At 44.2% G+C, this 13,592-nt stretch overlaps 1 protein-coding gene across 1 annotated transcript in view; it reads right to left on the bottom strand.

The window, feature by feature from the left end:
- The window catches only part of PMPCB (peptidase, mitochondrial processing subunit beta), a 266,044-nt gene that overhangs the window by 62,050 nt on the left and 190,402 nt on the right, over nucleotides 1-13,592 (bottom strand). Inside the window, exons 10-11 of the mRNA XM_085654026.1 lie at nucleotides 1,584-1,669; nucleotides 1,413-1,501 (exon numbers count right to left, since the gene is read on the bottom strand). Coding sequence (XP_085510152.1) covers nucleotides 1,413-1,501; nucleotides 1,584-1,669 — 175 coding nt within the window. The remainder of the gene's footprint in view (nucleotides 1-1,412; nucleotides 1,502-1,583; nucleotides 1,670-13,592) is intronic.

Raw genomic sequence — 13,592 nt, 5'->3', positions numbered from 1 at the left:
GTAAAGTATTGGTACCCACGTTTTTTCTCCTTAGATAAATGCAGTAACCCTCCTGCAGGCCCATTGTCCTTTTTTCAGGCAATTTGGCATGGATATGTCCAGTGGCTGGGTTTATTACCAGTTCTTTCTGTTTCGGATCCGAAGGCGGAACGTCAGACCGACGCTTTTTTTGGTAGAGTGTTTTTGTCTTTGGTCGCCGTTTTCTGCATCGAAAGTTTAAGCTCCGAAAATTTGCTCTTCGGTAACGGTGGAATAGTGACCACGACATGCTTCGGTTTCGATGCCGAAGATTTTGGCTGGGCACCGGCATGGGGCCGACTCGATCCCGAGACAGAAGGCTTTTCTTTGTTTTTCAGCGCTGCGCCCAAAACTTTTTCACAGTGCCGACCTTGGCCCGCAGGCAGAGGAAGGACCGCAGCCTTTTTGGTCTTGTGTTGCTGGGGCAAGGGGGTTTCTGTTCTCACGGTACGCTGACCCAGTGTAACTTGCTCCTCCTCTTCCATGTCGGAGTTGGCTCCAGACACAGAAATATGTTCTGCTTCCTCAGCTCCTTGAGCATGTAGTTCTTCTCTATCGGAATCTTCGCCGCAGATGTACGGTGCGGAGCCGCCCTGAGGTTGCATCTCGTTACATCGAGCCAGACAGTCACGAAGCATCTTCTTCAAAAAGGTTGGCACTTGTCACAGTCTTTCTCATTGTGCTGCGGAGATAAACAGAGGTTGCACACTTCGTGCAAGTCGGTGCGCGGAAACTTGGCATGACCCCCTGGACAGAGCTTGAATGGAGTCCGTTCCATCAACTGCTAGCTAGCTTAATGTGGGTAGGCCCAACGGCCCTCAATGAGTTTTCAGATGGAAGATCTTTCAGTCAGGACGTTACGCGGAGAATGGGAAACGTGATCGAGAGACAATACCGTCGAGGGTAGTGGATTGGGTGTCGAAGGGAAACCGAGAAACTGTGCCGAACCAGAGAGCAGCAATACTCATCCGAACCAGATGGCGGGAAAAAACAATTAACAATGGAGTTAATGCCCATGCACACTAGCACCGAAAGGAGGAGTCACCTACCTTGTGACTGGAAAAGACTTCTTTTAACAAAAACAAAGTGCAAACATCCCGGAGCCAACACAGGATGGCAGGCTATGCAAAGCATATGATCTACAGCTCACATGCCTCGAACATGAAATTTCTGTCTGGCAGAGGCCATCCTCCATACTGCCTTGATAAAAAGCTTAACTGTTCCACCTTAAATAATTCTCAGCAAAGCTTAAAATAAATGTTCTTGCTGAAAGACTGCAACAAGCAAAGTTATTGTGCAATTCTGTCCAACATTGTTCAAAGATACGGAAATGATGTGCCTATTCTAGAACAGCAGGTGCGATAATGACTTTAATGTTAGTCATGTCGACTTACTTCAATCCTTGCTTCAAGTTCAGGAAGGGGAATTCTGCGGTTATAACACAGCATCTGCCTACCAATGTCCTCACAGATAGGAGTAGACCCTAAAAAAAGAAAGCAAGCCAGATTTGAACCTTAAAGTTAATTACTACTATACCCGATAAAAGATCAAAAAGTCAAAGTTACCATCAAGCTGGAGAAGCATGTTTGTCTTTAAAAGATTCTTGGCTCGAGCAACTTCACTTTCAGAAATGTTGGTGCAGAGTCGGATCCTAAAAAAGAAATATGTAAAGGAAAAGTATTAGAGAGAATTCAACATATTAATCAAGTTTGGTAACTTGGGGTTGGCTGGTGGTGGGCGGGAACAGGGGAAGTAGACACAAGCTGGTGAGGTCCCGGTCCAGGCTTGATTATTATCCAGCTACATCGGCTGAGCCTGTGTCCCTAAGGCCACAGCTCCACGGCTGAAGCACTCGGAGGCAGCAGTAACACCTGCATGGATAGCGAGTAAGTTAACTGAGCCTAGAACAGAGGTGGGCCACGTGTTAGAGTCAAACGTTGGTGCCAAAAATACATTCCATGGGCTAACATCGCAGCTCAGCTGCACTGGAGGCCACACCCTTTAAAGGCAGGCCGCCACCGGATCACAGAGCACACATCTGCTTTTAGTAGAGCTCCACAGAAGGCACTCCAGTCGAGGCAGTTAGTTACGTGGGCAGGCCTCCCTACCGCCTCACCTCCCTCCTCCCATCTCAGAAGAGACAGCACTCTGGGGGCCCCCCCAAGCCTTCTCCTGTGTGGAAGCTCTGACCTGCTGGGAGTCTATAGAGGATGGGATGGCTCAACGGGGCGTACACCTGCCCTGGTGAGTTTGACCGAAGGTTTTGGATTCTCGGGGCGAGGGAGCTTAGGGGTGCTCTGCGGCCCCGAAACTCCATTGAATGAATACCTACTTTTTCCCTCCACTACCATAGTACTGACTACTAACTAGTGAGTGCTTGAGATCTTACCCCTATTGAAAGAAATGAGCCATCTGGGAGCATCACCCAAAACGATCAGTCTACGTGGCCTTACCACTGCCCCCTAGTTGGACATGTAGATGACACTAGCTGCTTATATCCCTAACTAAATGGCCAAGTACATCCATTCTGGCTGGCATAGTTGCTAGGCGAGGCAGTCTGGATAGCTCATTCTGCTCTCTAGTGGGGATTCTGACATTCTGCTCTAGAAGACACAAGTCTGTAGGGTGTCTTAAAAGGACTTTGGAATGGATTGAAAATTGAAGTGATACCGTGGGCCATATCTCTACCCCTCCAAAATAACCACCTGAATATTCTGCCCCACAGGGCAAGGGTAGAATCAGCAAGAAATTCTCCTTGTTGGGAACCACAAAATTGATAGAGCAAAGAGGTGGCTCTATATTAGTGTCTGTGGGGCATACTAGAGCTGGAGTAGACCCACATGGGCTTTATATATGTATTCCTGCACCAGACTCCATCTTTAGAAAGCACTTAGCTCCTGGTTTTCGAACTGTTATAAAGGATTTGCGGTGTTTGATTGCCACAGGAAAGGTAAACACATTAAATTCAGGCAATGGCCCCATGTTGGCCTCAAAGGCTTACAAAGATGCTGTGAGTTTGATGGAGGTGTCTCTCCAATTCAGACAGCATTAAATAACTTGCCAAGGGGAGAGTTGGGAGGTCACACTCCATACAAGGCATACCTATGTACATGCCTGACCTGGACAACACTGGAAAAATGGCAGATAAAAATCCCTTTGACCCAGACCAAAGTTTGGCCGTTTTGCAGAAAACACAGGAAGTCAGAGACACACTTTCAAATATCAAGCAATCTGATTTGTTCACAAGAGAAGGTTTTTCGGTTTACAGAAGTATCAATACCTAAACTAAAAGATATGGTTCGAAAAAAGATTCCAGACAAACAAGTGTTTAAAAAAGCATATCAACCACCTGTAACTGTGTTAGGAATAAAAGACATACAAACTCTAGTTTTACCTCCCCTACTTGACTCAAGAAAGAACAGACATGTATCAATTGATTACAATAGAAAACGTCATGTGGCAGATTCTCTACAGTCATCCCACATAGATACAACAAAGAAGGAATCAGGATTAAACCTCATCTTCTCCCTCTCCTGCAAGAGATTGCTCTTATTTAACTAAATGGCCAAAAAAGTCTGTGTTCCCAGGTAAGAACTACCAGGACTATATGCACTGAACTCCACAGAGAAGTTTGGGGAACTTGTTTGTCCAAGAAAAATGGCACAATCAAATGCTGTGGTATATTATGAACCCATATAGAGACATCTATTGAGATGCTGCCCATCAGATCCAGAACTATTGGTGAGACTGAATCTGGATACATTGAAATTGATCAATCTCCAAATTGTTCAAGCTCAGCACATCTGAAAGGTTTTGCATTATGGCACTGATTTCGTAACAGATCATTTATACCACCATGAACCTATATTTGGATTGTTACAGGAGCATTTTTGTTTATCACGTGGTTTGTGATGATATCTATTGTACTGTACACAAGTCTTCGCTCTCAACAGATTTCGATGATACCAGTTGACGTAATATATCTTGTCCGATACTGAGGTTAAAGAGGAGCAAAGTGGTTTGGGGTGTGTTATAGCGATATGATCAACGTTGTAAATCTGTTTAAGATTATAACCAATGTCAATACAAATGTATACAACTAAAACTATTTTACTGTTCGTGTTAAATGGACACTATATTCCAGTCAAAACTGTGCCACAAATAGTGAAAAAAGAATAAAAATGCATCTTTCTTCACACAGAGTTCAAAGAGACTTATATGCTGTGAACATTACCGCTTATCCTATAGCGGATGGTATGGTTTGGGAAAGGGTTCCTTACTAAGTTATGGGACCTACTTAAATTGTGCAACTACCATATGTTATAAAATTTCAAATAGGTAATATAACCCCTGGTACCATTTCAGATGAATAGGATGTACATACTGTAAAACATATGATGTCTGATGTAGAAGCATACGCTTCTCTTCAAAATGAAGATCCTTATTTGAATTATTATAAAGAAATGCATTGTTACCATCACTAAGCACATTATTACTTACACAGTATGAGTGTCCTTCGTGAAATATACAATTACACATAGTGGGAGCACTGTAGGACACTGCTTGTAGGCAGGACTACAAATTATATGAAAACACGTCCTTAATTTTCTAATAAGAATAGAACAGACCCCTCTGCTTTTTATTATAAGCAAAAGCCTGGGGCAGCGCAAAAGCATATATAATAAGCACTAGACTGATTCATTCTGATGAATTTAACAAAAAGCTAAACTTAAAAGGGTATGAGTACTGGAAAAAAATATGGATTTGAAAAGAGTAGGGGGTACGAAGTTTTGGCAAATACAAGGCATAGAGGTCCTATTTGGAGTATGCATAATGCAGGGGAAAATGATTTTCCCCGACTATAAAGAATTCAGCAAACTATCTACTTAGTAGTATGAAGGATATGAGAAACCCTACCACTTCCAAAGCAACACAATTCATGGCTGGGGGGGCAAAAAGTAAACATGTTGATGACACGATAAATGACATGATTAAAAAATGGTACCCCCAACTCATCTGTGTTTCAGAAAGTTGAGCTTCACAGCCAACAGATACAAATGAATGTATGACTCATTTCCTATCCAACATTGGTGGTTTCAAAGCAAACTACCCAGATCCACAATATATTAATGGGAATATACCTGTGATAATTACTACTTACAGTGTGGCCAAATTATGCTAACGCCGGTTGCAATTTGTCAGTCTGCAGGCTTAAAACAGCTTATGTCCCTACTTAAATAAAAATCATGAACATTCCTCTCTTTATTTTAGGTCCACGTTCTCCCACACTCAAACGCATGATGTATGCTGTTGATAATTATGTTATAGAAGGTTTCACAGCAGAAAGGATTAGACAAATTGATAAGGAAAACTTACAAAAAACATTACAGGTAGTAGACACTAGTATGAATATGTTGTCCAGACGAGTGTATGCTCTAAATAAAATAGTGTCATCTGCACTTGACCTACTACAAGATCCCTAAAGTATGTTACAACATGGGCAAGCTCAATTACGGGCTATACTTCAACTGAATTGGGCGTTGGCGTGCGGGACACGCTCCTTGGCAGCCTCTAAGAGTTTTAGAAATTTTCGAACCATATAAATGTAACAGTCACACAGAGAACGAAGGCAAAGAAAGAGACAACATGCACTTTATAAAAAATTGAAAAGTTAGATCAAACACCATTTTTAGTGGTAGACACCCATCTACAACGCAGCTTTTACAGGGGATGATTTAGTTAACCATTATGTTTCATTTTCATGACTTTCAAAAGTGCAAGTCCTTGGTATGGGAAGAAAGAATTCATGATCAGTTCCTCTATCACAGGTGGAAAGTCCCATTTGAATACAGGTGCAAAAACAATATCTTTATAAGTGTACACAGCAGTAAAAACTCACTTGCACATTTGTTCCTGTGTGACTTTTAACTGCTGCATGGCGCTGTGCCCAAATTAGAATGCTTTAAAACAAAATGTTATCAGGCACTCTTACCATTAAGAATTGAAAAAGAACACGTATTATTAACAAATGGAAGTTACAAACTCTTTGCAAATTCCACGTGCTGAATAAAATATTAATTAACTTTATCAAAGATAATTAAATGTTGTGAAATAACCTTCTATCCCTCACCTAATCATATCTATGTAGGTCCCTTGGCCTTGAATTCAAACCAAAAACATACATGATGTCAAGTCCAGCAAATTAGTTTAAATACTATTACAAGAGGGCGAAGTCTAATGTCCGCGGGAGAAGTTTTTGATCTTCAGACAGTCGGCACCTTGTCTGAAATACCAACGTTGCTAAGGACGCTATAGCCGACACACTTTACTAACTAGGTGCACAGAATTTTTAACACCTCCATCACAACTGAGGTTGTGCATTTCTTCAAAAGCATTGCGCCTGGATGTGACACGGTTTAAAACTGTGCTGGGAATAGTGGCTTACATTTTTCAATTATTGTTCTTAGTATCTTAAGATGCTTTCGGTAATCATCTGGCTATTGGCTGTAGCATAATAATCATTATCGTTCGGAATGGATGCCATGTTGGAATACAAAATGGACACAAAATACCCAAATGAGCAGTTCCGTCGGGACAAATTGGCAAGTTACTTGGTGAGAGGAGGACCTTACTTTAATAAGTGAGGGCTGGACATGGTCCCTTCGAAAGGTGGGTCATAGTGGAGTAAAACCAATGGTTTGGTGCACGAACTGTCCCTTCAATGTATATCTGGAACCGCAACTAGAGCAACTGCAAATGAACTGCGTTTGGTGTGGAACATCTTATTGAGTTCTGTAGTAATCTGCTAAACTGTTATCTACTTGCCTAAGCTGTGATGTCATCTATTGAGCTATGGAATGTTACTATTTGAATCCAAGGGGCTGCTGCGACAGTTCCCTGGAAGCTGTGGAGACGAACGGTCATTAAACCTTGAGCTCATACACTTATTTGTCCTGTGGTAATTACTTCAAATTTGGCGACAAGTTGGTTTGACGGTTCGAGATCTCCATTCACGTGTGAAGCAGTTTGTCATGGTTCCAGTGCTTCGCAGGTGACAGGTCTGCTGAGGAGCGTCAGCCTAAAGATCCGTCTGAGTCTCTGGTGGCTCACCCCTGTTTTGGCATCAGTGGAATTTCGGTCCTGGTGTCTGTCGGGCGAATGGCTGTGGCGTTTTGGCATTTATGGTGGCTCACCCCTGTTCTGGCATCAGAGGGACGTCAGTCCTGGTGTCTGCTGGGCGACCAACATCTGTGTATTGCACTTGGGACTTTCAATGCAGTGGTGTGGTCTCCGCAAGTCTCGGACTCCTTCCGCATAGCAGAGACGTACCATCTGCTGAGTTCTAGGTTGGGTCTGTTCTTCGTGGGACCGGCGCGAAGCTAAGGTACTGTTTGCCGTGGCCGAGTTTGATTCTGCCAGTTGCCGTCACCTCTCGACCCTTTCCCTCCGACATCCAGTCCTGAATGATGACGCAGTGGAATGTTGTTGTTTTGTCTCGTGAGCATTCAGGGCTTGTCTGGAGTTTGTTTTGCTGTCAGCGTTCTCCCGGAAGAGCGTGGAGTGTCCACGACAACGGAAGCAGGGTGACTGACGTCTGACGTGTCATCAGCGTTCTTCGTAGAGAGTGTGGTGTATCTCCATGACTAAGGCAGCAGAACTCATTGTGGTCTGAAGTGAAGCGTTGCAACTAAGATTGCAGCTTTTTTTTTTTATACGCTTGTGTGAAGAAGAGCAGCGGTTCACTTAGAAGCTCTTCACAAGTTCTCTGAAGAACACGGAGTAACAAAATCGGCAAGGTTGAATTAATTCAAGAGCAGCGGTTAATAAGAGGAGCCATTCACAAGTACTATGCTTTCATTGTAATTCTAGCTAAAAAAAAAAAATGTATTTAATAGAGTGTAGTTGTTCGCTCAAAGGACTATTTTCCTTTTTGGACATATGTGGTGTGTATCTTTTGATTCTAGTGTTTTTCGCGGCACCTATGTTTTTTTTTATCTGCTTCTTCCTTTACAGGTTGACTTTGTGACTTATAGAATTGGCTTCTGGTTAATTTTCATTGTTGGTTATAATTTTTAATTAGTACAATTTTACAATGCAGAGTGTTCAAGCACCTCCTCCATTTTTACAGCTTCCAGGAGACCCTCCGATAAGATGGAAGGGCTGGATAGAGCTTTCACAAAGTATTTAGGACTTATGGGGGGCTTTAGATTCAGAGCAGAACGTAAGAGATTTATTCTTTAACACAACCTAGGTTTAGAAGGACAAGCTGTTTTGGAACACTTACCCCCTCTGGAAGTTCCAGAAGGTGAAGAACCTCTCAACGAGTATGACCAAGCAGTAGCCATGTTAGAGAAGCAATTCGATGTAGAGGGCAGTCTGGCTGTAGCAAGGCATACATTTTTTTACTAGAGAACAGGAAAATGATGAAAGTATTGTATCTTATGTTGCCGCGTTACATATTCTCGCATCTGAATGTGAAATTGAACAGTTTACGTCGCAACTTATAAGGGACCAAGTTGTGGCACATTGCAAAGACAAAAAGGTGCAACAGAAGTTATTGACATAAAAAAATCCATCGTTAGAAGAGACCATTACTATCGTAAAAAGTATTGAACTGTTTCAGTTAGCGTCTAAAGAGTTGAAACCTGATGAGATGAATGTTGGGACAGTAAAGGAAAACAGGGAGCCAACAGATAAACAAGTTAATGTAATGCGTGGAAACAAGAACACTTCTTACAGACCTGAGAAGAAGTTGAACCCTCAAAAGAATGTGTGCACAAAATGTGTTTTTTCTTCGCACTATCCCAACGCTCGCATTTGCCCAGCTAAGAATGCATCGTGTCGCAAATGTGGGAAGCTTGGGCATTTTGCGAAGATGTGTATGTCAAAGGGCAATCCGGTTAATTCTGTTCATGAGGATGCAGATAATGGTGAACAAATGGGTGACATGGTGTGTTACTTGAGGGATTTTATCGTAGTGGTTAAAGATGACTGATGGGTGTGTTGATCCAGTCGTGGAGGTAATTGTGGATGGTAAGTCACTTCAACTGTTGGTTGATTCTGGGGCGCGCATGGCCATGGTCACAGAAGAGTTGTTTGAGAGTGTTAGGCAGGACAAGCCTCTCGAAGCACCTGACAGAAATCCTGTATCCTAGGAGGGCAGGAAAATTGAGCTTAAAGGTTTTTTTTTAAACTAGCTTGATCTTCAAAGAGAGGCGCATTTTTGGGAAGGTGTATGTGGCAAAGAAAGGACTCAACGTTTTGTGGTGGTATCACCAAGGTTTATTTGGAATGACCCTCAGACCAGGTACTAAGGAGCAAGTCTCGGTGGTGGATGAGTCTCAACAGCCTGAGTGTGTGACGGAGTGGTGTGACAAGTTCAAGAGTGTGTTCGCTGATGGTTTGGGGTGCATTAAAGGATTTAAGCACTGTATTAAAGTAAAGGATCAGGCTACCCCGGTGAAGCACAAACTGCGCAATGTGCCGTATAGTGTGAGAGATGATCTGTCGTGTGAATTGAAAAGATTATGTGAGTATGGTGTTATTGAACCGTTGGAGTCGGCCTTATGGTTAGGGTATAGCTTACAAATAAATGGGATCACTGCAGTAGGTAGATTTATCTCCTTAATCAATTCTGAAGCATGGATTCGATTTTATGATTGCCTGAGCCCTCCACTGTAGTTGCTGGAGTTCGCTAGTTGACATGATTGAAAAGACAATGTTTATAGGGGTTCCGAGCCACATTTTTGGTATGCCAAACACTAATGAAATATGAGGTCCATGAAGGGTTGCTTCCTGTCCTGTGTATGTATGAACCTCAACCAGCATGCAAGGGTGAAGTGTTTCAGATAGCAGAAAAGATTTTATCTGTAACAGACCTTAAGTGGCCTCCTGACACACATGCCTACAAGGAGTGTGATGGAGATCAGAGTTGGGCCTGGGACCAGGTGAGAACTAGCCCTAGGAATTCATGTGTTCACCCCCATTTACTACATAATGTGGATTATAAGGGGGTATCCACAGCTGCCACACAACACAATCTACTCCTTTGAGAGATGCAAAGTAACCCATTTGGCTTTATTGCAGGAAATGCACTTAACACAAACAGAGGGGCAAGGATGCAGGCCAGGTGGCTGGGCTAGAGTGTAGCCATAGGTTTCTCTTCTTATGCTAGATAAGCATAGATCTGGATATGCCCCAGAGTTCCATTTGAGATTACTCAGAAACTCCCACACAAACTCATTAGATATGTAATATTAGAGGGGGTGCTGGATGTCAGGCTAATCGTTTTAGGTAATCTGTACACCCTCAATGTTAGTCCTACCTTTCCTTGCCTAAACTGTTAGTTAAACTCTTCACTCTGTAATACGTGGGGGGATAATTTTAGGGAGTCTTTGATGCACATTTAAACCGCTCTCGCCTCCCACTGTCACATGCACCAGCCTGTTCAACAGCTAGAGCCTTGATAGGCTGGTTGAGCTACTAGTCCCTAGATACCAGAGGTTGTATGGCGATTTAACAGCCCACTAGAGGGTGAATATTATTTCTTCTCTCTTTTTAATTATGTATACTTTAGAATGGATCATCTGGTATGCTCTGGAGTCTTGCTTCTGCACTTGGCACGTCTATCTAGGGAGGACCATATCAGATCACAGATCATGACTATCAACTGACTTTATCCCAACTTGGTGCCACCAGAGCACAGCATTAGAGGGACTGTTCTATACAGGCTGCATGGGACCTTGCATTGATTGTTTCTTCCAAGAGATCGAGGGGTCAGCTTCCTAACCCTTAAAGTGTGAGGCTTTTAGAGTCGTAGTATGGAGGCATTGTATTCACACCTCTGTAGGTGCCAGGACACAGATAGACCAACCATTAGGGGACTAAGACAAATATATGTGGAGGGTAGAGAAGCACATACCTCCCTGGTTTTGAGACTGCGGTGCTTAGACTATTTGGATGAATGCCAGGTGCCAACGCGCACAGGGGAGGTTGGGGTGGGGAGACAGACTAATTGAGTAGCATTTTACCTTGGTTAGCGAAGTCAGATATTAGATGGCCAACAAGACCAGGATGAACCTTTTGCCCAGGGCTGTCTTGGGTTCAGAGGCCCAACAATGTTGATACCCACCCTCTCAAAGGGGTTGCCAAAGACTGAAAGGGTAACATGAGGAGCCTTGTGCGGACTTACTGCTGGCCTGGCAGGTGGGGCATGACCCGCAGAACGCCTCTGAGGCCATCTTCATCTGACATTAGAAGTGGGTGACAAATCTGCTAAAGGTCTTGGCCTGTCTTTGATGACCTGTGAGGGAAACATCATGAGCCAGCTCCGGTAGGAAAGTATTGGGGGACCACCAACAAACTAGTTGCACCAGGCTCAGGAACCTTAGGCTCGCTATACAGGAGACCCTTCTCTCAGCAAATCAGGTGCTGACCAGAGGTGTCGCCAGCTGCCTGGGCATTGGCCTGCTGCGTAGGCCTGCCAGAGTAGGGCACTCCTCCTGCGCTCTGCAGAACTCCTCTCTGGTGGGAGTGCCTTCCTTCTGCTGATTGGTCAGTTCAGGCAATGTCCATCCCTGTAGGTTCCGAGGCTCTGCCTCCTCTTGGCCATGTGAGTTCTGGAGTGGGTTTCCCACACCCCTTTCTCTTCCTGTTTTTGGCAGATACATAGTCCATTCTTCCAAGCTCTAGATCCTCTCAGGCGGCCATGGACCATGTGGTCAGGCACATCCATTCAGGCAACCCCCAACATCTCCTGGTGAGACCGAAGCGCCACCACCTTTCAGATGGTGTTCTCCAAGTCATTACAGAACAGAGAATCCACAGGCATGGATGGATTCACAGCTACCCTCAAGGAACCTAAGATCCCCTCTCCCCACCCTAGCCTCACTGCATAGCGACTCTCATGGCTGTCAGCTACTACAACCTGGTGGACTACATTAGAGACTACCTGCTTTGAGGACACAAGATGAGACCAGACGGTTGTCATGCATACTCCTGTGTCTCTCAGAGCCTCCAACCACTGTCCACTGATGGTAACCCACTGCCTGTATTTCTTAGTGTTGCTAGACATATGGACCTTTGGTACCATCTCTCTGACACCCAGGGGCACTAGGGTAACCTCTGCACTATCCTCCCATACTAGCTGGGGCCATCTTCTCCAGAAGCACTACACTTGCCAGTGGGGGCTATGCTTGCTTGGGATACTTGGCTTTCCCCTTGTAGTGCTCAACCTGAAGGCACTTATAACACTTTGGGGTGCCTTTCCTGAGAACTTGCAGTCAAGGAATCATCATATTCTTCTGCTCAGATGGGGATTAGGAGGCCTGACCCATGGAATTATTATGGGGACCTTTAGAGAAATACTTGTTTTCATGTTGGTCTCCCCCCCACCTTTTTCTGGTGGGGACCTTTCCCACCCTTAAGGTGATCCCCCAGATACCTTCTTGTGGACCCTGGTGCTAAATCAGGCAATGATAATTAAAACAAAGACTATAGCATGGGTTTGGAAGTGGCAGTATCAATAAAATATGTTTTTTTTAAAAGCAAAGACTGAACATGTGCTCTCTTGCCACCAAACTGTACAGCCCCTGATAATCTTTTACATCACTGGCCTTCACCTAACCATTCAGTGACTTCCAAAAGGAACCACACAATCCACCCAGAAGTGATGGGGCAGCTTCAGACTGTCCCCAAACGTCTGCCTGTACTTCTCTGGGGTAAGGCCATACATCCTGACAATGGTGTCCTTCATGGGGGAATAGCTCATCCTGCCCCCCTTCTCTAGGGCCAGTAGTGCACCCTCCCTTCTCTAGGTATGTGCATCTAGAGACTGGCTCCCAATCCACTTCAGGGACCAGATTCATCTTCAGAGTAACCTCATAGGCTTCAAACCACTGGTCGATGTAATTTTCCACAACAAAGTTTGGGATGTGGACCCACTTGGGCACTGAGCGGACGCTGCCTTTCATATTGCTTGACTCCACTTGTTTAGCTCTTATGTACAGCTTTCTGAGACTTAGCTCATGGGCCATTCTCATCTCCATGGCTAGTCTCTTTTCTTCTGATGCTCTTTCAGCCTCAGCCTTTTCCAAGACCCTCTCAGTGTTTGCTTTTCTCCTGCCACAGCTCCCTCAGCATCAGCCTTCCTCTCCTCTGCTTCCAATTTAAGCTAGGCCATTTGCAGCCTGAACTTCCTTTCTAGCTTCAAGTCTGCCAGCTTCTAAAAGTAGGGGGTGTGCTAAAAAAAACAGAAAAGTGTGTGGGCGCCCTGGCGGAAATACAGAGAATCTGGGGTGGACATATAGAGGTTGGAGGGATGGGGGGTTACTGACTGTCCTTGTAATTCCCTCATGATTATTTTACTGCTGATTCCTGTGGTATCTCCAACGATGGACTTTTGGAACTACTTTGTACTGTATGGTCTCATGAGCATTGTTAATAAAAAAGATGTTTGTTTTTTTTTTTTAAAGTCTGCGAGCTTCTCTGTGGACTGGCCTTGTAAAGACACTCTCCACTGTGGCAGGGAGTTCCACTTCAGAAGACAAGTCTTCTGCTTCGCCTCAGTGCTGCAT

The sequence above is a fragment of the Triturus cristatus genome, chromosome 4_1 (genome assembly GCF_964204655.1).
Source record: "Triturus cristatus chromosome 4_1, aTriCri1.1, whole genome shotgun sequence".
Lineage (NCBI taxonomy): Eukaryota > Metazoa > Chordata > Amphibia > Caudata > Salamandridae > Triturus > Triturus cristatus.
Note: the sequence above shows the minus strand (reverse complement) of the source record. Positions and strands in the feature narration are given on the sequence as shown.